This window comes from Syngnathoides biaculeatus, chromosome 13 (assembly GCF_019802595.1).
Source record: "Syngnathoides biaculeatus isolate LvHL_M chromosome 13, ASM1980259v1, whole genome shotgun sequence".
Taxonomy (NCBI): domain Eukaryota; kingdom Metazoa; phylum Chordata; class Actinopteri; order Syngnathiformes; family Syngnathidae; genus Syngnathoides; species Syngnathoides biaculeatus.
The window spans coordinates 18,731,721-18,759,106 of record NC_084652.1 but is presented as its reverse complement, the minus strand read 5'-3'; the positions used below and the strand labels follow the sequence as shown (position 1 = coordinate 18,759,106).

Here is a 27,386-nt window from a genome sequence, read left to right as displayed (position 1 = left end):
AAAACAGTGTTAGGTCAGGAACTATAGGAAACATTTGACCTCAGTACTTGCAAAAGGCTGCAGAAGGTTTCATTACAAACTATTGAGTTAAATTTTTGGATTGTCTTGAGTATTTATTTTCCACAAGAATATACATATACATATATATTGTTTCAAAATCATACAAAGGGATATCCAGAATTTTTTTTCCCCACAGTTGAAGTGTACCTACAGTATGGTCAAAAGTACATATCTTATATCTTTTTAAGTGGGACAACTTTCAGGGGTCTCAAACTCAATGTACCTTAGGGCCCTTAGAGTCTGACTGAGCCTGCGCCTCAGCCTCGGAAACACTTGCGGACAATTTAAATTATGAATAATTTTAAAAAAGACCATCTTCTCAAACATCTTTTTCATTTTTTAACACGAAAAAAGATAAGTGTAAACAAGGTATGTACAAAACTACTGATAAAACTCTCCATGGCAACACTGCTGTAACTTTCACTCATTGAAAAATGTTTCTCTGAGTGAGAGAGCCATACACCCCACTGTGATTGGTAGGTTCGTCAGCTCCACACATAACACTGTTAAAGTGCTATTCATATAAAACTTGAGGGCCGCACTAACATTAAACTTTCAGAGTAAGGTGGGGTCCACAATGTATCATCGTGGGGGCTACAAATGGCCCGTGGGCCGCCAGTTTGAGACCACTGACTTAGATCATCAGTAGCTGTCCAAATACTTATTTTCCCCACTGTATCGCTATACAAGGAAATAAAAAGGTCATTTTCATAATATTTTCCTTTAAACAAGCTTGTAAATTAAAAGTGATCACAATTTTCTTTGTAAAATCCACATTTTTCATATAGCTCTTGTCTTGGAATCCAGTTTGAGCCAGTATTTGATTGCGCAGTTATAATTTGTCTTGCTGTTTAAAGATATTGATGGTTTGGTGCGTCTGACTTTTCATACTTTGTAAGCATCTAGTCTATTCATCGTTTAGTTATGAATTGGTAACCTTGAAACCCGTATCTCCCAGGAAAAGATAAGCCTTTCAGAAGGCAGCACAGTTGATCTGAGGAAGCCTGGTGAGGAGATGGACAATTTGTCGGAGCTGGCTGAAGAGTGCATGGAGCCAGAGGAATGCTTCCCAGAAAGTTTGTAACCAACTTATTGTATCGTACATTCCAATTCGAGAGATATGACTGCAGTTCCACTGCTCAATACAACCTTTTTTTCCCTGGTTTTACATCATGTCATGTTTCAAAGTCGATGCTCTTTGTGCTTTCACACGTTTGCTCAGTTTGTGTGAAGCACTGCCAGTGCTGTGATATCGACATCAGCCAAGGTCTGGGCCAAGCCTGGTGGAGACTGAGAAAGACCTGCTACCAGATAGTGGAACACAGCTGGTTTGAAACCTTCATCATTTTCATGATCCTGCTCAGCAGTGGAGCTCTGGTACAGTATTTTGCCTCCTTTGTTTCTTGCTAACAGGATAAAATGTCATACCAATTAGATTTTGAAGTTTCGGTTGAAACGGCCATGGAAGAGTATTTGGTACTATCTTTTTTTCCCATTTTATAGCAACACATGCACAATTCTTAGCTGTAAATGGAAATGCTTTTCAAGTAGTGTACTCTGGGGTACGAGTTAAGTAGGTTGAGACCTCTAACCTGTGGCATTGTTCTAGTATTGTACCATGTTTGATCCTTTCAAGTCATCATACTTTTCACTTGTGTCATGGGCATGAGGCACGGGGCTGGACCCAAATGCAGGACTCTGAGGCGAGGACATGATGTTAAGCGGGGTTTTAGTCCAAACTGAGGTCGTATACCTATGAGCAGTCCAAAAGAGGCAGAAGCACAAAAAAGCTAGGCCATAGGCAAGATCCAAAAACATGAAGCATGTTCCAATGACAATGAGGCAACACCTGTTATGAGAACAAAAACGTAACAAGACTATGGGGGCACAGATATGCTGTGACAAGTGGATGCTCTACACAAAACCTGTGACTTACACACAGTAGCGGTCCATCCCAAAATGCAGTAATGCAAATGCAACGAACTGGCCAATGCCGATGACCCATTTACAATTTAGATGCCTGGTCTAATTAGTCTCCCAATGTGACACAGCTGTGTGCAGAGGTGGTATCGCCCAGTGCAGTGGTTTGGCCATGCCCCTCACAGGAAACACCGCAACACCAGTGGCTTGGTCATGCCCATGACAACTTGCATTCTGAAAAGCAGAATTACAGATCGTTACAGGTCTAAGTGGTTGTGACAAGCCACTTCTTGTTTGCACGTGGCATCTAATATCACTCTTTTCTTTACAAAAATGCAAAGGCTTAAAAATAATAAGAAGTCAGAACATTTCTAGATTGTTACTATCATGACTGACAGGCAGGAGTGAGACAGCAGACACGGTAAATTCTGACCACGTAGACTGTACGGAACGATTTTTTAAATATCAATTACAGAACCATTTCAAACATTTGTAAAACTTTTTAGGTACTTTGGCACCAACATGTAGAGTACATTACTCACTGAAAAATTTCAGTGTGTAGAGCAGAGGTCGGTAACATTTTCAACTGAGAGAGCCATAAAGGCCAAATATTTTAACCCCAACCCCACTAGAACAAACTGTCTACGTCATTTGTGTTGCCTCCCACACCAAACTATGGCAACTCCACTAGGACAAGCCTTCTCTGCACGACAGAAATCACATGTACAGTATGTCGTTATGAGGGCTCAGTGAGCCATATGCAATCACCAAAAGAGCCAGGTATGGCTCGCGAGCTATAGGTTCCCAACCCCTGGTGTAGAGCATAAAGATATTTCCTAGGTTTACATAAAAATGCTCCCAAGGTAGCTCTGTATAGAGACATGGGCAGTGAACCATGCAAAGTAAGATATGTTTGCGATATGGTACATTTATGGAATAGGTTAATAATGTCGGAGACTAGATTGGCAAACTTCATATTTAATTGGGATCGAACCAATAAATACATTTGGGGCATCTAGATGGAAAAAATATTGTTGATGCTAATCTCCAGTTGATCTATAGGAAGAGGTTGATATGTATTGGTGAAATTAAAGGACTTTATATTAAAATGGAAAAGTACAACTGGTCAAATGAAGTTTTCTAAAAATATAAGCTGAGGACCTATATTTTGTCAAAAGGTTATTTTGTTCCTGAGGCATACACTGTCACATTGAACTGGACCAGAGCTCGGAGATCACTGTGTGCTGAGTTGGGGGCCGCTACTCTGCCTCTGGCTCTGGAGACATTTATATAACGAATTTCATACACAAGATAAAGTGAATTTGCTTTACCTGATTACAAAAAAAAAGCAAGCATTTAAAAACAAACAAAAAAAGAAAATGAGATTATAATATTTAAAACAAAAATAAAAGTAAAATAAAATGCAATTAAAATAGCATAAACTGGACAAAATATTTAAAAGTAGAAATGCTCTAAAAAAAACATGAGAAAAAAGAAAGAGGTTTTAACTTGGACTTCAAAACATCCACACTTGGGACTGACCTCACTCCTGTTCGCAACTTAATCAATTTTTCTGCAGCATAATAGCTAAATGCTGCTCCACCGTGTTGGCTTTGGACTCTATGGTCCACTATTTGATCTGAGTCTGTCAATCTCAAGAGCCCAACTGGGTTTATAATCCATTAGCATGTCTTTTATGTATTCAGGGCCAAAAACCATTTGTTGATTTATAGACAAATTGGAGAACTTAACATTTATTCTAAAACTGACTGGGACCCAGTGTAAAGACTGAAGAATTGGAATAACATGTTCCTGCCTCTTTATTATGGTCAGAACCTGTGGTGCAGCATTCCGAATCAGCTGCAACTGTTTAATGCTCTTTTTGGGGAGTCCAGTCAGAAGACGATTACAATAGTCAAGTCTACTTGACATAAAAAGATGGATGAACGTCTGCTGGTCTCCATGGCACATGCAACCCTTCACTCTGGATATCTTCTTTAAATAGTAAAATGCAGTTTTAGTAAATCCTTTGATATGTCAGAATCTATCAGTACACAAAAGTTTCAGAACTGGTCTTTGTTTTTTTCAAGAATTGTGCCAGTTATATAATAGCAGATGTACTCTTTGCTTTATTGCCAAAAAACATTATCAGTTTTGTTGTGGTGTAGTTGAAGGAAATTTCGGCTCATCCAGTTATTGATCTGCTTCAGACAGTGACACAACACCTCAACTGAACTGTAGACATCTAGAGACAGAGCTACATATAACTGTGTGTCATCTGCATCGCTATGATAGTCAAAAACCAAAGTTCTTGGGTATTTGACTAAAGGGTAGCATATACAGACTGAACAGGAGCTGTCCAAGAATTGACTCTTGAGGGACCCCATCAGTCATTCCCATTCAATGAGATTGAACACTACCAATTCTTACAAAATAACAAATTTCCTCCAGGTGGGACCTGAGCCACTTAAGGACCGTTCCATTTAGTCCTACCCATTTTTACAACCTGTTCAGCAGTATATTATGATCTACCATATTAAAAGCCGCACTAAGATCCAATCAGACCAGAATTGAAACCTTTCTTGAATCTGTATTCAACCTTAAATAATTTAGCGCTTTGATAAGAACAGATTCTGTACTGTGCTAAGTTTGAATAGCTGATTGAAATTTATTAAAAAGTCCATTTAAGTTCAAGTAATTGCTGAGTTGATCAAAATTACCTTTCTCAACAATCTTGGCTCTGAAAGGATCTATAGCTTGCTAACATCGTAGCATCCAGCATTCTGTTTTTAAGAATAGGGTTAATGGCAGTTACTTTAAGAGCATTAAGAAACCCGCCAGACTGAAGTGAGCAATTGATTATTTTCTGCAAATCAGCTACCACACACTTCGGAATAGCTTTGAAAAAAATCAGATGATATTGAGTCAAGAGAGCCTGTTAACGGTTTCAGCTGCTGAACCATTTTATCTATGGTTTTTTGGTCAACTATATCGAATTCAGAAATGGTAATAGAATATATCCTGGGTGGCTTCAGATGTAGCATAATTTTATCATTTCGTGATTTTTGCCAATATTTAGCCTAATTTATTATTTAATTACAATAATAATTTGATCTCATATAAATATAATAATAATTATTTAATTTATTATGTATTATTTATTTATTATTTAATTTTGCCTAATATTTGTTCACGCAACTATAACAAGCCAATACATTTCATTAACCTGCTGTTAGGAGTTCTCAGGTGGGGTGAGGGCGAGTGGGGGCTTGTCAACCATAGCAGACAAAGTGTGAATGTTGTTGAGGTTCTTATCGTTACCAACACATCCTGTTCCTGAGCATAGCAGCCCTAAATTGTGGTGCCCCTCCACCGTACTTTAGAGTTGGAATGAGTTTTTGACGGTGGTGTGCTCTTTTTTTTCCTCTCCACACATAGCATCTTGCGATCCTTCTGAAAAACTCAACTTTGGATTCATCTTTTGACACAATTCTGTAGTTTGCCGGTAGTTTTATGGGACATCCCACCACTGAGTGGCAAACATCAAAGCAGTAGATAATGATACAGTACAATTCTACACCACTTTACCACAATGTTAAACATACTTTTACAGTATATAGTATGCTTTTGCAGAAGTAAATTTTTTATGTGTTTTGGATTAGTTCACGTTACATTTTCCAAAAGTGTACTTAATGTTGTAGCTTTCGACAGAACCTCAGACTGCTTTCTCTTGACCGCAGGCATTTGAGGATATCTACATTGAAAAGAGAAAAGTCATAAAAGTGATGTTGGAGTATTCAGACAAGGTCTTCTCCTATATCTTTGTGCTCGAGATGTTCCTGAAATGGATTGCATATGGCTTCAAGAAGTACTTCACCAACTACTGGTGCTGGCTGGACTTTCTCATTGTGGATGTAAGTGAATAAAAATGCTGTGTATACAATATAATTTGAGTTCAACTATGTCCCAGGCTGAATTTACATTGCAGCATGCATATTTTGAATGTTTTACTGTGGTACTTTTCAAGGATTTTTGAAGACCTAAACTGATCTACAAGAATTCTTCTGCTTCTTTTTTCCGATGTTTTTCTCTCACAGCAACATTTGGCCCACATTTAAGTATTTGATACAGTCATTTCAGACATTTCTTGAACACCTGCTTTGTGGGTTTATAAATAAATAAATGGATAGATAGATACATAAATAAAGTTGTGCCATCAGCCAAACTGCTGCGAGACAAGCAGTCCGTGGCCTCCCTTGACTTCCTCTGATTTTACCTGCTGTTACACAGATTGCTACAGACCGCTCTATTGTTAGGGTAAGTTGTAGTTAGCAGGTCCCAGGTATGTATGAGCTCCAGAAATGGAAGTCGCATCTGCATTACAAATATGTTTTTTTTTTTGTTTTGTTTTTTTGCTTTGCAATTGTTATGATATGCAAAGCCAATTATATACAAGAAGGTATTTTTTTCATGACAGAACTTAATCCTCCCCAGTTCATCAATTGATGAAACTTTGTGACTTTGGCTTTTATATCAAAACAATTTCAGTACCACATACTGTAAGGTTTATCTACAGAAGATCTTTCCTGATCAGTTTACCCGATTCATCCTGGTAAACATTAATACAGTATGGTTAGAGATTTCCACGTTGAACAATTTCAATTGGTGTTGAACTAATTTTCCGTTTGTTTATCATGATTGGCTTGCACATTTGCAAACTCATCTTTACTTGCTACAAAATTACATCTTTCCATGACTACTTCTCTGCGTGCTTTTTGTCGTTTTTCTGCCTGAAATTGGGAGTCGAGGACAGCCCTCGTTATGTTTAGGCGATTAACATTGAGTATCTTCTTTAGATATGTTGGAAAACACATTCCTAAATAGACTTTTATAAAGAAATTCAGATCATCGGGACCTTCTGAGTGCTAAATTGTTATAAAGAACCCATTAGCTCAAATTGGAAACAAATTTGGCTAATTTGTTAAACATTCTTTATAAAACTCACTCTATTTGATATATATCCATATGTGATATGCATATATAGTGGAGTATGCATGCATGGACACATTGTGCACATGTATGCATACTTGTCTGTGTTTTGGCATCTTTAGTCTCATTGCCATCCTTCCATTTTCATTGATAGCGATCACTCAAGGGTCATTCAACAGCGGAATGTCATTTTTGTTTTGTCTGTTTTGGATGTAGAATAGAGTGGAAGTCTCAGTGTTCTAAACGATGGTTCAACAACCAAACCAAATCTAAACCTCACAAATTCTATATTGTGTATTTTCCTAACTGTGGAATGTCCCAGAATCACAGAAACGTCAAATTCTTCTTCCCATTTTATTCCCCAAATGAGAGTTTGAGAGAGATGATTCTTTTTTTTTTCTCTAGTTTGATATCCAAGCGCTTGGCCACTTTTTCTTGACTACATTTGTATCTTACGAGACTCAAACTATTCCAATTGCTGTTGTAGGTATCCCTGATAAGCCTGGTGGCAAACTCATTAGGTTATTCCGACTTTGCTGCAATCAAATCGCTGAGGACCCTCCGGGCTTTGCGCCCTCTCAGAGCTCTATCCAGATTTGAGGGCATGCGGGTAAGACCAAAAACAAGACCTCTCATACTACATCTCTATACCGCACAAAGGGCGACATCATCATTTTCAGACACAAAAAAAAAACATTATCAGAAGGGCTAACGTGATGAAATTTTTAAGACAGGGTGATGATACAGTATATGAGACACTACAATGGCAGTGATGAGCATGTAAAAAATAGAGTTTGGATTAGCATCTATCAGAAAAGATGTGTCAAAAAAGTTCCAGAATTTTTCAATAAAGATATACACTGTACTATTTTGTTTTTCTCGTCTCACTTAAATTTGGCGCCATTTTTATACAAGTGAGCGACCAATATTTTGTTGTCTTTTGGCCTAATAGTGAGTGTTTGTTGCCACAACCAACGGCCATTAGAACAACATGTATGAGACATTTCATCAAACACAAATAACACCCTACTACCACCGCATTGACAACTACATCACATATTCATTCATGTATATTGATATATGTAATGAGCAGAAATGAATATGGTAGTCCCGCTTTGAATGGCATTGTCTTCTTTGTGTTGCTAACCAGGTGGTAGTGAATGCTCTCATTGGAGCAATCCCCTCCATCATGAATGTCCTGCTGGTCTGCCTCATCTTTTGGCTTATCTTCAGCATCATGGGAGTCAACCTGTTTGCCGGAAAGTTCGGAAAGTGTGTCAACAGAACGGGCTTCATCCACAGTTTCATAATAGTCAACAATAAATCAGACTGTCTGGCCATGAATGACACTCAGTACTATTGGACAAAAGTGAAGGTCAACTTTGATAATGTAGGACTGGGCTACCTTTCCCTTCTACAAGTGGTAAGTTTATTTGTAGAACTGCCAAACGTATTGATGAAAAAATCTGCAGTATATTAAAGTTTTGCAAGTGATATGTTCCCGTTTGGAGCCTTGTTCTCGTCATTGTTAAAACCCAGCGATAACTTAGTAATATAAAAACTACAGAGAATAGTCACAGAGAGACAAACACAGAATCGGTCACTGGCCACAGCATCAGGCACTTGTGGATCTAACAAAATCCACTACGGTTAAAAATCCATCCCTCCATTTACAAAATACCATCTCCTGTTGAAGGTCACAGTTCCACTGGAGCTTTTCCCAACTGATTTTAGGTGAGGGGTGTGCTCCACCCTCCTGCTCCTAAGACATTCACACTCACATTCACATCAATGGACATTTTACACTTTTCAGTTAACGCAACATGCTCGTAATGAATCATGGCCCCGTCTTTGTTATTTCAAACGCTTCTCCTTTTTTCCTTAAATACATCACTGGTCATGGCACAAGGCATTGTCCGGACAATAATGTTGAGAAATATTGCATTACAGGCTACTTTTAAAGGTTGGATGGAAATAATGCATGCAGCTGTTGATTCAAGAGGAGTAAGTACCTCCAAAGACAAAAAATATATAAACCGAAATGCAATCATCTGACTTGATGAACTTTTGGTTTTCAGGTAGAGGAGCAACCCATCAGAGAAATCAACCTCTACATGTACCTTTACTTTGTTGTCTTCATCATATTTGGCTCCTTCTTCACCCTCAACCTCTTCATCGGCGTCATTATTGACAATTTCAATCAGCAGAAAAGAAAGATAAGTATTATTGTGACTTGCATTTGATTTGAAATTGGAATTAGAACAGTTGTCACAAAACCCGCATACAATTTTTCAGGAAAAACCTTTTGGAATTACAGTACCCATACTTCTTCCTAAAATGATCAGAAAATTAATTGCAGTTGCAATGAATGCAAAAATCCAGGACATTCCAAATGGTTTACATACTTTTTCTTAGAAGCCTGCAACACATTGTTAAACTAAATTAATTACAAGTACTCTACAGTGCAACCTCGAACATTGACAACAACTCACCTGATTCATTCAAATGTTTTTGATTTTAAAAATATTGTTGGCACTCTAGACAACGTTTTACATGAGCTTGACATTCATAACTGTCATACAATTCTAAAGGGATGTTGAGAAAAGAAGTGCTGTCTTAGTCCACGTACAATCCAGAGGATCCAAGTGACTTTGCATAAAAACACCTTCTGTTGCTGTGTTCCACTAGTTCTTTTTATGTCATTATTGTTTTGTCAGTTATTGACCTGTTCACATTGTACTGAACAAGCAGGACAGAGACGTGTGTACTATCAGAATAAGACACGGTTTTATGATCATCATCAGGTTTTTTTTTATTCATCACTCTTACTGGTACCATTCTATGTGGTGTAACATAAAAATAATAATAATAATAATAAAACCACCATATTGACCACAGGTGTCAAACTCAAGGCTCGGGGGCCAAATCCGGCTCGCCACATGATTTTATGTGGCCTGCGAGGGCAAATCATGTATATCAACTTCCATGATTTTTGTGAAAATCTGGAATTAAATTTTTAAGTTGTCGTATGAAAAATGATAAAGTTGCGCTCTTGCAAGCATTTTCATGTTACCGAATCAAAAATAATAAATAAATAAAATGAAAATGAAATAATACTAATTAATTTTATTAATAATGAAATAAAAAAACAATTGTTGGAAAACCCCATTATGCTTGATTTCTAATTCCACAAGTAGTTCATAAATTTCATGTGTAAATAAGATCATGTGTAAGATTTTCACCGTTTCACAGTCAAACCGGCCCTCTGAGGGAAACCGTAACTACAATATGGCCCACGACAAAAATTCGTTTGACATCCTAGGTACAGACACACAGCTGAGCTGTTGTGTAACAGAAAAAGTAGTGGTTCTACTGTATAGTACTTTCATCTATTGAATGTTGATATCTTTCAAAAAATAATGTCAAGTAATATGTTTGATTATACTTAGGTGGACAGGACATTTTCATGACTGAAGAACAGAAGAAATACTACAATGCCATGAAGAAGTTAGGAAGTAAAAAGCCACAAAAACCAATACCAAGACCAGCGGTAAAGTATCACCACCATTCTTCATGTCCAAATATTTGACATTTGTTTGTGAAATTTTGACATCCATTTTTGAATGTCAAATACACTTATTGCCCAATCTATTTACATCAACACAAGAACTGTATTAAAAACTTCTGCATTAATAAAGTTGGTTTTGGTTGGCATCGTCACATGTACAGTTTTAATTATCAATATACCGATTATTGTAATTTGAAATTGGTCGTGTATAGACCTGCACTATATCATACAGAGATGTTTTTAATTAATCGAGTTTAATAGGGTAAACAGGGCAACCAAAACAGTTCATTGTCAGATGCAGAGAACAGCATCATTATAAAGCAGTAAAACAATAAATCTATAGTTACTGTATTCTTTGAGCATGCCAGTAAAAAAATGAGCTCTGTCTTGAGTCTTGAAAAGTTAGTGATTCTTCTTGTCTTTCTGCAACTCAGAACATTCTCCAAGCCTTCTTCTTCGATCTGGTGTCCAAGCAAGCCTTTGACATCATGATCATGATGCTGATCATCGTCAACATGCTAACAATGATGGTGGAGACAGACGAGCAGTCAGACCGCAAGGAGTCCATTCTCAACAAAATTAATTTGGTCTTCATTGTGATCTTTACAACGGAGTGCCTGATTAAGATTTTTGCCCTCCGTTGTTATTTCTTCACAGTTGCATGGAACATCTTTGATTTTGTGGTGATTATTCTCTCCATTGTCGGTAGGTAGCTTTGTTTTAATTGAATTCGTTCATTGAACTCATTTCAAAAATACATTTCAGTTCTTTGAGAACATTCTCTCTTTCTACGTCTCATTACAGGAATCGTTCTCGCCGACATCATTGAGAAGTACTTTGTATCTCCGACCCTGTTTCGAGTCATCCGCCTGGCAAGGATAGGACGTGTACTTCGACTCATACGTGCAGCCAAAGGAATAAGGACTTTACTGTTTGCCTTAATGATGTCCATGCCAGCGCTGTTTAACATTGGCCTCCTGCTTTTCCTTGTCATGTTCATCTACGCTATCTTTGGCATGGCAAACTTTGCCTATGTGAAAAAACAAGACGGAATTGATGACATGTTTAACTTTGAGACTTTTGGGAACAGTATGATCTGCCTTTTCCAGATCAGTACTTCAGCCGGTTGGGACAACCTTCTGAGCCCGATAATGTCCAGCTCCCCAGATGAGTGCAACGTTCATTTTGTCAATACTGGCACAAATACTCGAGGTAACTGTGGCAGCCCCTCAGTGGGCATAGCTTTCTTCGTAAGCTACATCATTATCTCGTTCCTTATTGTGGTAAATATGTACATTGCAATCATTCTGGAGAACTTCAGCGTCGCCACAGAGGAGAGTACAGATCCTCTGAGCGAAGACGACTTTGAGATGTTTTACGAGGTCTGGGAGAAGTTTGATTCGGAGGCCACGCAGTTCATCGAGTTCTCGATGCTGTCGAATTTTGCCGACACTCTGTCGGAGCCGTTGCGCATCGCCAAGCCCAACAAGATCAAATTGATCTCTATGGACCTCCCCATGGTCAGTGGCGATAGGATCCACTGCCTGGATATCTTGTTTGCCTTCACGAAGCGGGTCCTGGGAGAGTCGGGGGAGATGGATGCACTCAAACAGCAAATGGAGGAGAAGTTCATGATGACCAACCCCTCCAAGATTTCTCACGAGCCCATCACTTCCACACTGAGACACAAACTGGAGGAGGTGTCGGCCGTCATTATTCAGAGATGCTACAGGAGGCATCTGGTGCGCCGGCAGATGAAGCAGGCCTCTTACCTTTACAGACAAATCAACTATGAGACTGCTGTGGATGTGGAAAATGCTCCAGAGACAGAGGGGCTCATAGCAACGATGATCCATCACTATGGGCCTGTGGGGGGGGATTTTGTAGAGACAACAGAGGGCTCGCTAATGTCCTCACCACCTTCTTATGACAGTGTGACCAGGGCAGCCAGTAACCTCTCGGATGTCATCAGATTATTAGCCAGAGACTCTGAACTCGGGGAGCCTCATGAACACGATGAGGAAACGTTTCTTTGAGATCCATTTGTGCGGGTACGGTTGTTTTTTTTTTTTTTTTTTTTTTTTTCCTTCAAAAATATGCTTCAAGCAAATCCTGGGCAAACAGATTTGCCTATTTTAATATGAATCTCACAAAATCTTGCTTTGAACATATTATTTGATTGAAACACTCATGGGGATGTTGAGGGCCTTCAGTCCTATTTTTATGAACAATGCTTGGAAGGTAGTGATTTAACTACATACACGACTCGGAAAAATGTTGGGATACAGGACTTTCAGGTGACATTTCAGGATGAATCTGAAATGCACTACACTTTTACAAACAAACTTAATTTGACATCCCCTAAACCTCTGTAAGCACATCCATGTTTAATATTTCAATATGTTTGCTCCTTGTTAGAGAACAGTAAATTGTGCAAAAGTACTGAAACATTGAACAGGTGGATTTGTATTCACAAATCTAGAGAAAGAAAGTCAAACAAACACCATGAAGTTGTAAAGGGTTAGTAGGGTCATGGAGAAGTTTGATTCAAAAGCCAAATATTCCTAACTTTTGTGAGTAGTGTGTGGGGAAAATTGTTTTATGGATTTATTATTGTGGTTATGTTTTCAACTGATGTAGAACAGTGACTCCCAACCAGGGTACCATAGGCAAATTCCATTTATTACAATTATATCTTTGTGCATCTATTTATGCCAGTGACATGGAATGACAGGCAGAAAGTAAAAAAATGTCTGCATTCAGGTTTGTATTCAAATAAACAGGGCAGCATATCACGCTGGGTAATCCATTTTTAAGTAAAATGAGAAGAGATCGTCATTTCAGCATTCATACTTTTTGTGACATTATTGTTTAGTGCCGTGAGATTGTTGTAATGTTAAAATGGGTGCCTTGGGTCAATAACGGTTGGGAAAACAGATGTAGAAGATGTACATCATACTGGGAGGTCATTAGGTAAATATTGCCATTCAAATATTATAAACACTTCTATGCAGTGCATTTTAAGAGTCAGAACAATCATTTGATCCCATTAGCAGGTGTGCCTACTGTTGCGGTAACTGAGTGTATGATACCAGAAAAGAAGCAACGGCTTACTTCTCATCATATATTCATTTTCATTTCATTTTCTACCCTGAGCTCAAGAGGGAGAGTACTGTTTGCACACTACACTGACATCTCTCACATTTGGTTCTCTGGGTGGTGTGCAAGACAAAATACACGGCAGACTGTAAACTGAATTTCCTCTTGTGGTATTTTAATCAATTTGATGAAAATAATCCTGTTCAGGGCCATGGCTGAGGTGCTGTTTTACCGCTGACCTATAGGCAATAGTTTTAAATATACTGAGCATACGTACTTGTACATGCACATTCGGGATCTAGCACAGGGAGAGCAGAGCCCTCATTCAACTGAATGACTTAATGCCGCCCACTATACTGGATGAACTCTATTTCGAATGTATTTAGTAAACATCTAACTCGGAAAGCTCATGAAATGGTATTTATAAGAATTTTCTGACCCAAAGTCATTTTATTTTCTCTCACTATACACACTACGAGGTGAGTCTGTGTGCCCATAACAAAGAAGAGCTGAGTGTAATAATTCCCAAATCATGTGCCTCCTTTTGACTGTTGTCCGCACACTTCTCTGAATCTTTTTATAACATTTCATTTGACTCTTGGAAGCAGGTGGAGACGCATGGATTTATTAAGAGCTAATTTTGTAATATTAATGATATAAAGAAAAAAACATGGCAGTTGTACTTGTAAGAGAAGTGTTCAAATATTTTGTAATTATATTGATATGTATATATAATGAAATAATATTTAAGTCACATGTATGGCAGCCATTCAATATTTGATTAAATGATATACACATATACTGTACTCATTTTTATACAAAATATTTTCCTTAAGAACCTGCTCGTATGTATTGCATTTAGATTGTATTGACTAAATGTAATAAAACACATTTTCCATATTTCCGGGTTTTCCAAATGTTACCACAGTGAAAGTACCAGAGTGATCAAGGTTTTTGTTATATTGTGTCATAATATTTAGAGATATTAATTAAGCAAAGTAATTGCTTGATAATGCCAAGCGCTTGTACCCATGTATACGTTTTCTTACTCTACATTTGCTTTTCTTGGCAATAATTTCCCATGAGGAAGCACTTATCTTATTTGACCTCATTACGAGGCTTTCAAATCTCTTTCTGTGGGGTGGAGGGTGGGGGGGGGGCACAAGACAGATGTGCACAAGCCTCTGAATCAGCACAGCTTTCTGTCCTTGCGAGTGTGTTGCCCTTTAAAGCTTGAATTTGCTTTTAATACCTCAGCAAATGCAGTACAATCACCTCTCAACACTGTTGCTGAAATGTTCTGTGAAAGTTATCGATCAGATTGAAGTGAAAGACGTAATTCACACAATCGTACTTACACATGCTTCAAAGCTGAAATATCCACTCCACTTAAGATATAAAATATTCAGAATTGGACCTTAATATTCTTTGCAAAGTAATTGCTTGGCAGTGTTTATTTCAATCTTTTACATGACATTGTCACACTTAGCATTTCTGTACATAGAATGTTTTTTAAAAGCATATGATTACTTCTTAAAGATATCTGGAAGACCATATCACAGTCTTTTTTTTAGTTCCAATTTTTAAATATAATAACAAATCTGAATTGTGCTCCCACATTTTCGGTTTTGGGGGGAAAGATAAAATAATCAAGGGTGCCAATTTGGATTTAGACCCAAAAAGATTTCCTCTCTGTGGTTGTCGGGGTGGTCAAATCCAACTCTGACCAGCTGGGATTGAGGGATAATCTGTGTGCGTGTAAAAAAAAAAAAAAAAAACTTTTTTTTAATTACACACTGACAGGACAGACACACAAATGTTCTCTCTCTCTTTCACACACACTTACACGGACACACGCTTACACACCCACACACACGCACACACACACACATAAAGTAATAGAAATACTTACATAAATGTACTCCCACACAAACACATATGCATACAGTGAGTGCATACACAAAAGCGCCAACACACAAACGCATTTTACTTCTGTGCCGTTCATCTTCATCCAGATTGCTTAAATTTGGTTTGTAGGTCAAAAGCCAGAAAGTTTGAATGTGAATGAAAATGACTATAATTAATGTGATTTTTTTTTTTTTTTTTTAGCCATTTAGACATGTGGCAGAGATTAAAAAATGCACTAAATTTAATTAGAAATTGCATTAGCATAGATAAGGACATAATTGAATGCTTTACAAATCATCTGCATTTAGTGTGCACCACTGTGTTGTGTTTTCTAATGTACATCGACATAATTGGAATTTACTTTAAAATATGACGATAGTGGACAAATGTAATATTCATCAAGTTACCTTTTTTTTTAACCAAACAGATATGTTAGAATTGAATTTAAGATTTTAGCCTGATTATTTCGCACATATAATTACTTTTGATAAAAACAATTACAGTACATACTATAGATATTTGATCAATCTTGTGCAAGGATATGACAGTGGGATGCCCACACTGGTTCTTAGCGATTTCCATTTTTGTTGATATATATTTTTGATCAGACTGTAGGATAAATAGTGATAAATATTGGACAGCTGGTAGGTAAAGCACATTACTGTCTTGTATTTTCAAATAAATTCAATCAAAAGCCTGTGCAACAATGCGCTGCATAAGGAGGAGTACACTGCCACCACCAGGGGATTTATAGGGCAAACAAAAGTATTTAGTCAGCCACCAATTGTGCAAGCTCTCCGACTTAAAAAGATGACAGAGGCATTAATTTTCATCAGAGGTATAGATACCTCACCTATTAAAGACAAAAATCCAGAAAATCACATTTAAAAATATATACATATATTAGCAAATTATCGTGGATAATAAGTGTTTGTTCACCTGCAAATGAGCAAGATTTCTGGATCTCAGAGACCAGTAACTTCTTTAAGAGTTTCCTCTGTCCTCCACTAGAAACAAACTGTAGACCAGCACAAGACTGCAAAGAATAAATCTGTGATAGGTAAACATCTTGGTCTGAAGAAATCAACTGTGGGAGCATCCATCCAACCAATTAATAGAAAATATCAGGCATAAAAGATCAATAAAAATCTGACTCGATCTCGGGCTCCACAGAATCAGAATCACAATCATCTATAATGGCCAAGTGTGTAGAACACACAAGGAATTTTTCTCCAGCAGTTAGTGCTGCCCTGGTACAACACACAGAACAGAAAACAGAGAATAAGGAAAAATATAGAAACAACAACAAGACATTTGTGTCAATAGGAATTATTTCTTGTAAGAGGGGCAAGATCGTTGGATGAGCTGGTAAAGCATAGGCCTCACAGTTCCGAGGTCCCGGGTTCAATCCCGGACCCGCCTGTGAGGAATTTACATGTTCTCCCCGTGCCTGCGTGGGTTTTCTCCGGGCACTCCAGTTTCCTGTCACATAGACACCCTCGCTGTCAAGATGTTCAAGGATGAAGTGCAGACCCATGTTGACTGCATCATCCACAGACCTGATAGCTCAATAGGCAAACTGCAGTGGGTCCCGCTGGGGACCTGTGACGCTCTGGAGGTGGTCCAGCACAAGGCGTTAAAAGGACTTCATGACCACATATGTCAAGGCAACAGGCCTGTAGTCATTAAGACCTGACACTGTTGTTTTTGGGGGGACTGGTATAACGGTGGAGTGTTTGAAGCAGGCTGGTAATTCACACAGTTCTAGAGACCTGTTGAAGAGCTGGTGGCCAGGATGTGGAGGGTCTCAGGGAATCCTGCCTGCTCTGGAACTAGTTCGCGTTGCGTGCAAGATGTCACTACTCTTTTGCCCCACTGCACCTTTTGATGGATATATTTTGAGACGTTCATCAAAGTTAGTAGTAAAATGTAGCGGCCTTTTTGTCAAACAGGAATTCTTGTTAGAGTACCCCCACCTGATTTTTCCTAAAGTTAACCAAAAATTAACATATTTTAAAATGGCAATCTTTTGTAGCAGTGCTGCGTACGTCACCTTCATGAGGATGTTCAACATCAAATTTGACCTGAATCTACTGAAATGAAATGAAATGTAGATCTACAACTGAGTGTCAAGGAAAATCTTGAAATTACATGCAATAAAAACTGTATGTGTATTTTTTTTTATAGGACAGAGGTAACAGTGTTACAGGAAGGGGCATGAAACAATCCTGAGAACTGCTTACGTCACCACCGCATTTGCACAGGTTCCCCCACATACGCCCTACAAGTGTTCACAATTGCCTTTATTAAAAGTCAGATCAGTGGCGGCTGGTGTCGTTTTTATCCCCACGCACTGTATATGTAAACCCTTACAGTTATAAATTATGTTGTATGTATATTAAATGTATACATTGCAAGGTTGCAAGTGGCCTAACCCTTCCTCAGTGTGCCGGCAAAGAAATTGCGTCTACCAGTTAACTAACGTGCATGTGATATGGTGTTTATTTACCAATACATTCCACCGACATGCTCTCGGCTTGAATTGCTTATGCTGGGATAACTAACAATAACACAGGTGGGCTCAAGATATCGATTCATATGTTCTTACAGGTGTTTACACGCGATAAAAGTATTCCACTAAACAACTCATTACTGCTCATCTCCCATGTCTCGTCCCACGGGGCCCTTTTCTGTCCTCTCTCATCTTGTCCTATTGGATAGCAGCAGAGGTAGTGAGCAACGCACATTTACTCCATTACATTTACTCAAGTAGCATTTTGCATAAATTGTACTTGACAAAATAGTTTTAATATTGTATACTTTTTACTTTTATTTGAGTATTTAGTTCAATGTTAATTTTATTTTATATACCAATTAATGTAAAGCTCTTTGTGTTGTACTTTTTTGTTGAAAAGGACCTCACAAATAAAGTTTGATTGCTTGATTCATAATTTCTATTTTCGACTTTGGGTTCCTCAGTTTCGGTAAAGAATTTTCATTTCGAGGCAGAAGTATACAGGATTGGCTGGTGACCAGCTCAGGGTGTACCCTACCCCTTACCCTGTTAGCTGAGAAAGTTTTCTCTACTCGCCAGGGCGAAAAAGGTGAAACAGTTTAGAAGGCAGAGCTGATCCACACTCCATACCAGTAGTTGGCGGTAATCCACTTGTTTTTTCCTTTCCAAACCACTATTGAAGAAGAAGTCGAAGATGAAGAAGTAGAAGAAGAAGAAGAACAGCAAGCGACGAAGGACCTAGGAAATTGTATTTGTTACTGTCAACCGAGGCAAGGGATCAGAGAAGATATCACAAAACCAAATTGTTGGAGAAACAATTTAAATACAGAGAAATTCTGAAACATAGTGTTTCTTCGCTGGAATCCAATGGGTAAAGTTTTGTGTTTTGTTTCACTTTTTTTTTTAAAATGTTTGTACAGGTTGCCTTTGCAGCTACAGTCATTTATAGAATCAAACGCATTGAAAATCAAGGGGTTTAACCGTCCAAAAAGGTTGCTTCACAATTTACAAACATGAAACTGTGTCCGACGTTAAGCCTTTTTAACGTGAAGCAATTTGTTAGTGATTATTTCACATTTAACATATTTAGATTGTAATGGTTAACCTCTTTAATCATTAGGAGTTTATTTGCATTCAGTGTGATGACTGTACTGGCAGCACGGTGTCTCGGCTGGAAAGCATTGGCCTCACGTTTTTGAGGACTCGGGTTCAATCCCAGCCCTCCCTGTGTGGAGTTTAAATTCTGAAAAGGTGTTTTGTCCATGAACAAAGTAGACCTAAAGACTTCCTGTGATTTTTTTTTTTCCTTTTTTTTTTCCTCCCCCTTTTCAGTTTCTCTGTATTAATGTCCATCTGCTGATACCTACGAGAACATCATGTTTGAAGCCTTTTGAAATGTGTTGCCTGATTCCTGGATCAGACACCTTTTAATGATTTTTTTCCTGTTTATCTCCTCGGAAAACATAAAGTTGTGTAAAAAGTACTGAATCATTGAACAGTTGCACATTAGAGGTTGACGCTGGAGTGGATCTTGACTCTGATACACTCACAGTCCTTCCCAATCCAGTTTAAATGTTAATCCATTTTAGACTCATCCTGAAATTTTATCCAAAAGAATGTTCCTGACTTTTTTTAATGAATAGTGTATCTGACTGTACCTGTTTGTTGACAATACTTCTTTTGGTCGGACAGAAAATCCTTTGCCTTTGCCTTCGCTGAGGCTCCTGGTCCCACCTCTGCGGTTGATGTCTGCCATCATGTGGAAAGTGGTTCATTTGCGGAGGACCAGGCATTATGGGAAAGTGGTGGAGTTTATCTCCTTGGTGAATGAAGCCATCCCTGATATATTGACTAACAGACAAAGGAAGCTGATTACGCTAGGATTGAAAATTAAGGTAATGATGATTATGATTGCATTTTTAAGAAGTAGATATGCTTGGTAGAGTTTATAAAATTCCAGTGATTGACAATATTACATTTCCTTTTACTAATACTATTGAATTGGAAGCTCTACTTTTCAATATACTGGTCAGATACATTATTTTAACTATCATTGTATTTGCTGATGTCTTTACAGATGTTAAGCTCTGATCAGGATGTTAAGTGTGTTAAAGGTGTTTTGGAGAGCATTCTATCTGGCATCTCAGACCAGGTGTGTGTTCCCTAGTCAATTCTTTATTGGTCGGCATCACATAATGTCAGGCTGATGCTCCATGGAGGATGTATTTTATTCTTAACAGGCTCATCCAACAAATGGAGGTTTTGAGAAACATTTGGTAGCACTTGTTCAGAGACTTGTGGATGACCATGAATGGAGACAACACTTCCTGAAGGTGTGTGTATCCATTTTTGTCACAGTTTTGCCATAAAGAGGTACAATAAAAAGTGTTTAATCTTTATCATCATTCCTTCCCAGAATGAGTTCCTAGTGCATTATGGGCCAGACTTTGATACGGCACTGGAAACCTTGGTGTCGGAGTTCTTCACCAGATTGGATGAGCTGTTACTTATTCCGGATTTCAAACAGGCATGATCATTACTGTTGCACACTAGAAAACATTTTTAGCTCTGCATATTAACACTGGGTGGAATGGTGGGTCAGCTGGAAAGTCACAGTTCTGAGGTCCTGGGTTCAATCCCGGACCCGCCTATATGGAGTGTGCATGTTCTACCCGTGCCTGTGTGGGTTTTCTCCGGGCACTCCAGTTTCCTCCCACATTCCAAAAACATGCAACATTAATTGGACACATTAAATGGCTGTTTGTCTCGATGTGCCCTGCGATTGTCTAGCAACCAGTTCAGGGTGTATCCCGCCTCCTGCCTGTTGACAGCTGGGATAGGCTACAGCACTCCCCATGACCCTCGTGAGGATAAACGGCAAAGAAATTGATGGATATTGACACTGGTTTTTTTGTTTGTTTTTAAACAGACATCAATGTGGATTGGCGATAATGCACCGTCACTGTTAGAAGACTACATGCAGTATCCTTGTGAAGCTGAGGACTTCACAGTAGTGCTCAAAGGCACAATTCAAAGAGGAAAATTAGCCAAGATGAACACCAATGGTAAGTCTCTTTGTCTGTGTTACAGTATCAGTTAGTTTTCTGTATAAATGCCTGCCTGTGTAACATAGAACACTGATCGACTCCATACACTTATGTTCCTTTATTCAGAAAAACCTTTCAGGTTGACAATGTTCAAGAGAAAAATGATAACGTACAAGGTCATGCCAGTTAAATCATCATCTCAATGTACAGAGATCTTGTTCAGGGATGAGAATTATTAATTTTCTCTCTCGTTATTGTGGCGTTTAACAAAATGTATTCATTTTGGTGATCCTGACTAACTTGAAACAGGAGTAGTTTAGTCTGATTTGACTTCAGACAGTGAGAATTTTTTTTTTCCACAGTTTGTGTAAACGTCTGGCTTCTACTCTATATCGTCCTAAAAATGTTACCGTGGCAGGCTGAAAAAATATATTGAGAGACCAAGAACAATGGGTAATAAAAATATTGCGCAAATGTTCAAATAAAATTCTGAAGTATAGCAGGACCGCAAAGCAACACTAGTTAAAATAACTGAGAAATACTGTATCTGTTCTCTGTGATGATAAATTGCAGGGAGTCATTCCAGGACAAGGGCTCATTGTTTTCAGACATGTACTTCCTGGGACTCACTTTATCTGTAAATTGATGCATGAATATCCATCCATCCATTTTCTTAGCCGCTTATCCTCACGAGGGTCATGGGAATGCTGGAACCTATCCCAACTGTCAACGGGCAGGAGGCGGAGTACATCCTGAACTGGTTGCCAGCCAATCGCGGAGCACATGGAGACAAACAGCTGCACTCACAATCACACCAAGGGGCAACTTCGTGTCCAATTAATGCCGTATGTTTTTGGAATGCGGGAGGAAGCCGGAGTGCCAGGAGAAAACCCACGCAGGCACGGGGAGCACATGCAATTTCCACACAGGGAGGTCTGGGATCCATGTTCCCTCTAAGCTGCGCAATTGCCCACTTGTACCGCACACTGCACATGAAAACTGATCCAGCGCAATGAACCACAGCCTGTCTTTTATTTATTTATTTATTTTTTTATTTTTTTTAAACACAGCAGCACACGGTCTCGAACAAGCTGCAGCTCGGCCACACCATTCCACACACTCTACTTCCTTGTTTACCTGGCACCGCCCACCTCCTGCTCCTAAAGGGGTACACTCATAACTACAAACACCGCCCACCACCGGTGCTTTAGTTAAAGACACAGTCTGGGCAATGTCGAGCAAGGACGAGTTAGACATGCTGCTTATGTTTACTCTCGATAATAATGGCAAAAGTAAAAAAAAAAAAAAAAGAAATGCTTTTGCTTTAAGGAATGTTGGAGTATGTGAATAATAATAGTGAAGAAGAAAAAGTGGTGAAACTGGAGAAGATTTTGTCTTTTTTGAGCAAAAAAGGTCAGGTCTTAAGCCAAAGTAGAAAGTACAGGATGACATGGTGTATAATGTTAAAATTTCACCTTGGCATAGCCTGATTAAGTATGAAAGCACAGACAATACTGTGCACAAAAAGCTAATTCTGTATTTTAAAAATAAGAGATCTCATAACATTAACCTTAAAACTGTTTAGGAGCATCATTTAGCTTTCAACGTGCATTGCCAAAGATATTCTGCAAGCAATAATTCAGTTTTACACCAAGAAAAACAGACAGGGATATTGTGGGTTAAAAAAAAAAATGAAACAAAGTTGCAAACGACCTTTCAAATTTATAGTTCATAGTTGGCTTGGTTTAGTTAGCAATGCTTTTTTTTTTTTGTTTGTTGACATTTTCATTGCAAGTTTGCAAAAACACATTTTTTGGTAATGTAAATGCTGTAATCTGAATCTTTTGAGGGATCCAACTTCAATGGATAACACCGATCTGACCACAGTGCATCCGCCTGATGTTGTCACAGTGTTCAATGGGGGCGCTCACAGGCTTAGGGTGTTTGCTCAGAAACATCAAATTAGAGGCAATGTTGGCTGGGATCGAACCAGAGTCCTCACAACTGTGAGGCCAATGCTTTCCAGCTGATCCACCATGCCGCCCTTCTATAAATATATGTATATATATTTTTTAATTATACTTTTTTTTTTAAATAGTCCCATTTCTAAAATGTTTTTGCATTAAAAATTAAATCATTTCATCCAAAAATACAGTTTACTTGATTAGGTTATGTTAATGAGCATCATCATACAGATCTTAATTGAATTAACTAAAGGCATAACATACTGTGCATGTGTATGGAGAGAGCGACTCACCCACCCCTCATCCGACGAAATGTCATGGGAAACAAATGCAAATGTTTACTGGAATCCAGCTTTCAAATAAATGCTTGAAAGTGGTGTTAAAGATTCAATGCTGACATAATGAAGTAGTGTCTTTTCTCTTTATAGATACGTCTACCTCAGAAGAGCAACTCGTCTCTTCACTTGCTGTCCCTGTTTCAACTAGGGAGACAACCTCCTCCTTGAATGATGACAGTCAAGAGTGCTTCCCATTGAGTACCACAGAGGTTGAAGAAATCACAAGGGTATCTGTAGCCCAGCAGGAACCTGAGATTTGCTCTCAGGAAGGAATGGTTCTGACAAATCTGTGCAATAGCAAGGAAGAAGGAACAGCAGTTGTGCTTTCTGCTTTGGATGACCAAGCTTTAGCCACCTCGCCAGCTCTTTCCACATCAGCTCTCCATTCTGGATTGTCCACCTCTACCGCTGGCCCTCAGCAGCAAAGAGTTGCACATAGATGCGCTCACTGTAGCAAGTGCTACATTTATCGTTATGAGCTCCTGGAACATCAGAGGATCCACACTGGAGAGATGCCTTACAAGTGTACTCAATGTGGAAAGGCTTTTAGGAGAAGCTCAGATCTATCTAGTCACAGACGGTCACAGTGCACAAAAGCTGCATATGTTTGCCTCAAATGTAGCAATAGCTTTCAGTCAATACAGCACAAATTTAAACATCAATGTGTTCACAATACACGAACATTTGACTGTTCTCACTGTGGAAAAAGCTATAAGAGGATGTGCCACTTGGAAAAGCATGAGCTGTTTCACACTCAAAAGCGGATCTTCACATGCAGGAAGTGTGGGGAGAAGTTCTCGAGTATGAGTGAGGTGAAATTTCATCAGAAGATTCATCCTGTTGGGCTGTCCAATCAGTGCACGCAATGTGGGAAAATGTTTCCTTCTTCAGGATCTTTGGCTTCTCATGAGGAGAGCCACAGAACACAAAAAACACATATTTGTGCACTTTGTGGCAAATCCTTCAAGAACAAACACGACCTGACTCGTCACAATCGCATTCACACAGGCGAGCGGCCACATCAGTGCACGTACTGTGAGAAACGTTTCTTCATGTTAACAAGCCTCACCGTACACATACGGACCCATACGGGAGAGAAACCATACCTGTGTTCCGACTGCGGCAAAACTTTCGCATCAGCCGGTGAGCTGCAGATACACAGACGCACCCACACAGGAGAGAGGCCCTACAAATGCACTGTGTGCCAAAAAGGATTTACCATGGCGCACAAACTAACTCGTCATATGCGTGTTCACACTGGGGAGCGACCATACGTCTGTTCTGAATGCGGAAAAGCCTTTTCAAGTAGCACCCAGCTGAAAATTCATAACATGAACCACACAGGAGTCCGACCCTACACTTGTGAGTTGTGTTCTAAAGGCTACAGGTGTCTCAATCACCTGAAGAGGCATTTGAAATCTCACGGCATCGATCAAGTTTCTGTCTGATTCAAAGCATACAAACTTTTTCTATGCTGTCTTCATTGTGGTCAAAGATAAGGTGAAGCCCAGCTCAGCTGACTTCACACAAAGTACAGTGTTCCCTAGCTACAATGCGCTTCAATGCATGCACCTGCACAAAGCCGGTGTGACAGTCTGAACGCTCCCGGTGCGGCAGTCTCTTTGTGAGTAATGCGCATGCGTGTATATTTGGTAAACTTCTGGCTATTCTGAAACATCCCCATCCATGCTTGAACATTTGCCATTCAACAACTTGTCGCCGAGTGTTCATGTCCGTTATGAACGTCTCGGAAAGACGAACAGAGCAAACGTACATATATGTGTATATCTTTTTTATCAACTTTTTGTTTTAAAGTTAGGTTCGGGTTAGGTTATAACGTATGTTAGCTCCATCTATGTAGAAGAAGGGGAACTATGAACCCGGGAGATTTCCCAGTAAGCGTCTGCTACATACCACTGTTCTACTGTTAGTCATGCATGCGCATTCAGCACGGGGAGCGCTCAGACCATCACACCGCGACACATTGTGCCCGCGTTTTCAGTCCTGGTACTTAGGTCAGGCGACTGACCAAAAAAAAAAAAAAAAAAATTGGAGAGTACAATTGCCAAGTCATTTGGGGGTCGGGGGTGGATAACTTCTACAACGTGAAAGCACACATGAAACCCATCATCTAAGCCAAGTAGAGATAGTGAAGAGCAGGGACCCTTCGTCTGATTGTCTATTTGCGCACGAACGCGTGTGCTTTTGAAATACTGGCACTCACGTGCACAAAGCTAAGTTTTCAAACAGTGAGGCGGAAGCTGGACAGTCACAGAAAATTGAGTGGCATTAAAGGAGTTAACTCGTAATGCCACCACGATGATGTCGGAACATTTTGGATTGAAGCCTGATTAACGCAGCCATCCTGCTCAAACATGTGTCTGAAAACTTCAATGTGACAAAATCCATTTTAAACAGTCACCTCACCCAATTTCTTCACTTGCGAACAAAAAGTATAGTGGGACATTTCCCGTTTCACGTCAGCTTGCAATTCTGGAACAGTTTGCCCAACGATGCAAATACAAATGTGATATACAGTATATGATGAACTTGTGCTCACATTAAATAAGGTATAGCGTTACTATTGTAATGGATGTAGCCATTGCACGGGTTTACAAGGGCTGCATACTTCTGAAAAGTAGTACAGATCATGGCTCAAAAGAGGTTGCTTTGCTCTACTTATTGCCTTGCGGCTTATTGTGCACCACGCACCAAGTGTCGTGGCTTCAGTTCTCAAACATATTCAAAGATGGCATGTCTGTTTCTAATAATATTTTCAGACATAAGAAAAAAAGCACCAACAAGGACCCATAGCACCAACCAGCCAGAGGAACTGTAAAATACGCCTTAGTCACTATTAATGATTTATGTCCAACCTAATAGATTGATCAATAAAATTACATTTTATTTTATATTTTTTTTATCTTATGAAAACTTAACAAAGCGGAAGACAGTGGAAAAACAGTTTTTGATTTTTGTTCTCATTCTAGAATACAGATTTTTGTTTTATTTCCAAAGGTTTGAATTTTGTTTAACTGAGACAATGTTAATGCCTGTTTGAGAAAAGCTTGTAAAATGTGTGAGTTGGGATTTAATAGCCTTGAAACATAAGTAATGAAAGAAAAATACTGTGAATGAAAATAACCTTTAAACAAAAAAAATGCACTGTAAATGGGAAAAAAAATGTGCAAATGAAATAACATCTTTTGATCCATTTTCTTATCCGCTTATCCTCACAAGGGTCGCGGAAAGTGCTGGAGCCCATCCCAGCTGTCAAAGGGCAGGAGGCGGGCTACACCCTGAACTGGTTGCCAGCCAATCACAGGGCACATGGAGACAGACAACAGTCACACCCTGGGGAAATTTAGAGTCTCTAATTAATGCATGTCTTCGGGATGTGGGAGGAAACCAGAGTTCTCAGTAAAAATAAGTAACATTCTGTAAATGAAAAAATATATAATGAACTAGAAAACAAAGGATGAAAAAAAATTACACAAATGTCACTAAAATGCGTGTATTTTTTGGAATGTAGCCCCCACGTTAAACCAGGGAACACTGTACATCCTCTTCACTGGTCGTTGGTCAATCACAGGGCCCTATAGACAATCATTCCCACTCACATTTGCATCAATGGGAAATGTCTTCAATTGACAGATCAGTTGTTTTGAGGATAGGCTCATATTGTCAGATTTTTGCCCGCACTTACTGGGCTATTACTGTATGTAGTAGTAGCAGCGCATGCACACACACCACATCAGATCTGTTTTAAACCAATATAATACAAATGGTGAACCTGATGTATCATCTTTGTCTGCATTGTCTCATTACTTGGGTGGTTATACTGTATATCGTTCCTATGATAGGAAGGAGGTTTGCACTGTTGGACTTTTACTTCTCGGGCTGCATTTTTATCCAAATCTATACATTTTACAAAATGGCCTTAAAGGCCAAAAAGCTCCGGGTATTCGAGCATTAAAA

At 39.0% G+C, this 27,386-nt stretch overlaps 2 protein-coding genes and 1 long non-coding RNA gene across 6 annotated transcripts in view; 2 read left to right on the top strand and 1 right to left on the bottom strand.

The window, feature by feature from the left end:
• The window catches only part of LOC133511099 (sodium channel protein type 4 subunit alpha-like), a 68,811-nt gene extending 56,190 nt beyond the window's left edge, over positions 1–12,621 (top strand). For both annotated transcript variants that reach the window (XM_061839720.1, XM_061839719.1), the window contains exons 18-27: positions 1,019–1,136; positions 1,283–1,437; positions 5,721–5,894; positions 7,457–7,579; positions 8,120–8,392; positions 8,920–8,973; positions 9,048–9,185; positions 10,415–10,519; positions 10,972–11,242; positions 11,342–12,621. In XM_061839720.1, the coding sequence (XP_061695704.1) occupies positions 1,019–1,136; positions 1,283–1,437; positions 5,721–5,894; positions 7,457–7,579; positions 8,120–8,392; positions 8,920–8,973; positions 9,048–9,185; positions 10,415–10,519; positions 10,972–11,242; positions 11,342–12,573 (2,643 nt within the window). In that variant the 3' untranslated portion in view covers positions 12,574–12,621. The remainder of the gene's footprint in view (positions 1–1,018; positions 1,137–1,282; positions 1,438–5,720; positions 5,895–7,456; positions 7,580–8,119; positions 8,393–8,919; positions 8,974–9,047; positions 9,186–10,414; positions 10,520–10,971; positions 11,243–11,341) is intronic.
• Positions 7,624–19,853, bottom strand: LOC133511104 (uncharacterized). 3 transcript variants are annotated; one of them, XR_009797795.1, is made up of 4 exons: positions 19,718–19,853; positions 18,690–18,797; positions 9,090–9,139; positions 7,624–8,218 (listed from the first exon to the last, which is right to left on the bottom strand). It is a non-coding gene; the product is annotated as an uncharacterized LOC133511104 (long non-coding RNA). The 3 variants fall into 3 exon arrangements; XR_009797796.1 differs by lacking the exons at positions 7,624–8,218; positions 9,090–9,139 and adding an exon at positions 14,810–15,384 and having other exon boundaries at positions 18,605–18,797; XR_009797794.1 differs by lacking the exons at positions 7,624–8,218; positions 9,090–9,139 and adding an exon at positions 14,810–15,384.
• On the top strand, positions 18,773–27,302 carry LOC133511102 (zinc finger protein ZFMSA12A-like). Its single transcript, XM_061839722.1, has 8 exons — positions 18,773–18,930; positions 19,752–19,954; positions 20,137–20,211; positions 20,300–20,392; positions 20,476–20,586; positions 20,989–21,124; positions 23,499–24,770; positions 26,649–27,302. The coding sequence occupies exons 1-8, from the start codon at positions 18,927–18,929 to the stop codon at positions 26,774–26,776; spliced, it is 2,022 nt and encodes a 673-aa protein (XP_061695706.1). The 5' UTR covers positions 18,773–18,926; the 3' UTR covers positions 26,777–27,302.
• Positions 27,303–27,386: the final 84 nt, after the last annotated feature.

Coding starts and splice junctions, on each gene's coding strand:
- LOC133511102 (XM_061839722.1), top strand. Junction 20,393..20,475: donor GGAGACAACACTTCCTGAAG/GTGTGTGTATCC, acceptor ATTCCTTCCCAG/AATGAGTTCCTAGTGCATTA. Junction 20,587..20,988: donor TTATTCCGGATTTCAAACAG/GCATGATCATTA, acceptor GTTTTTAAACAG/ACATCAATGTGGATTGGCGA.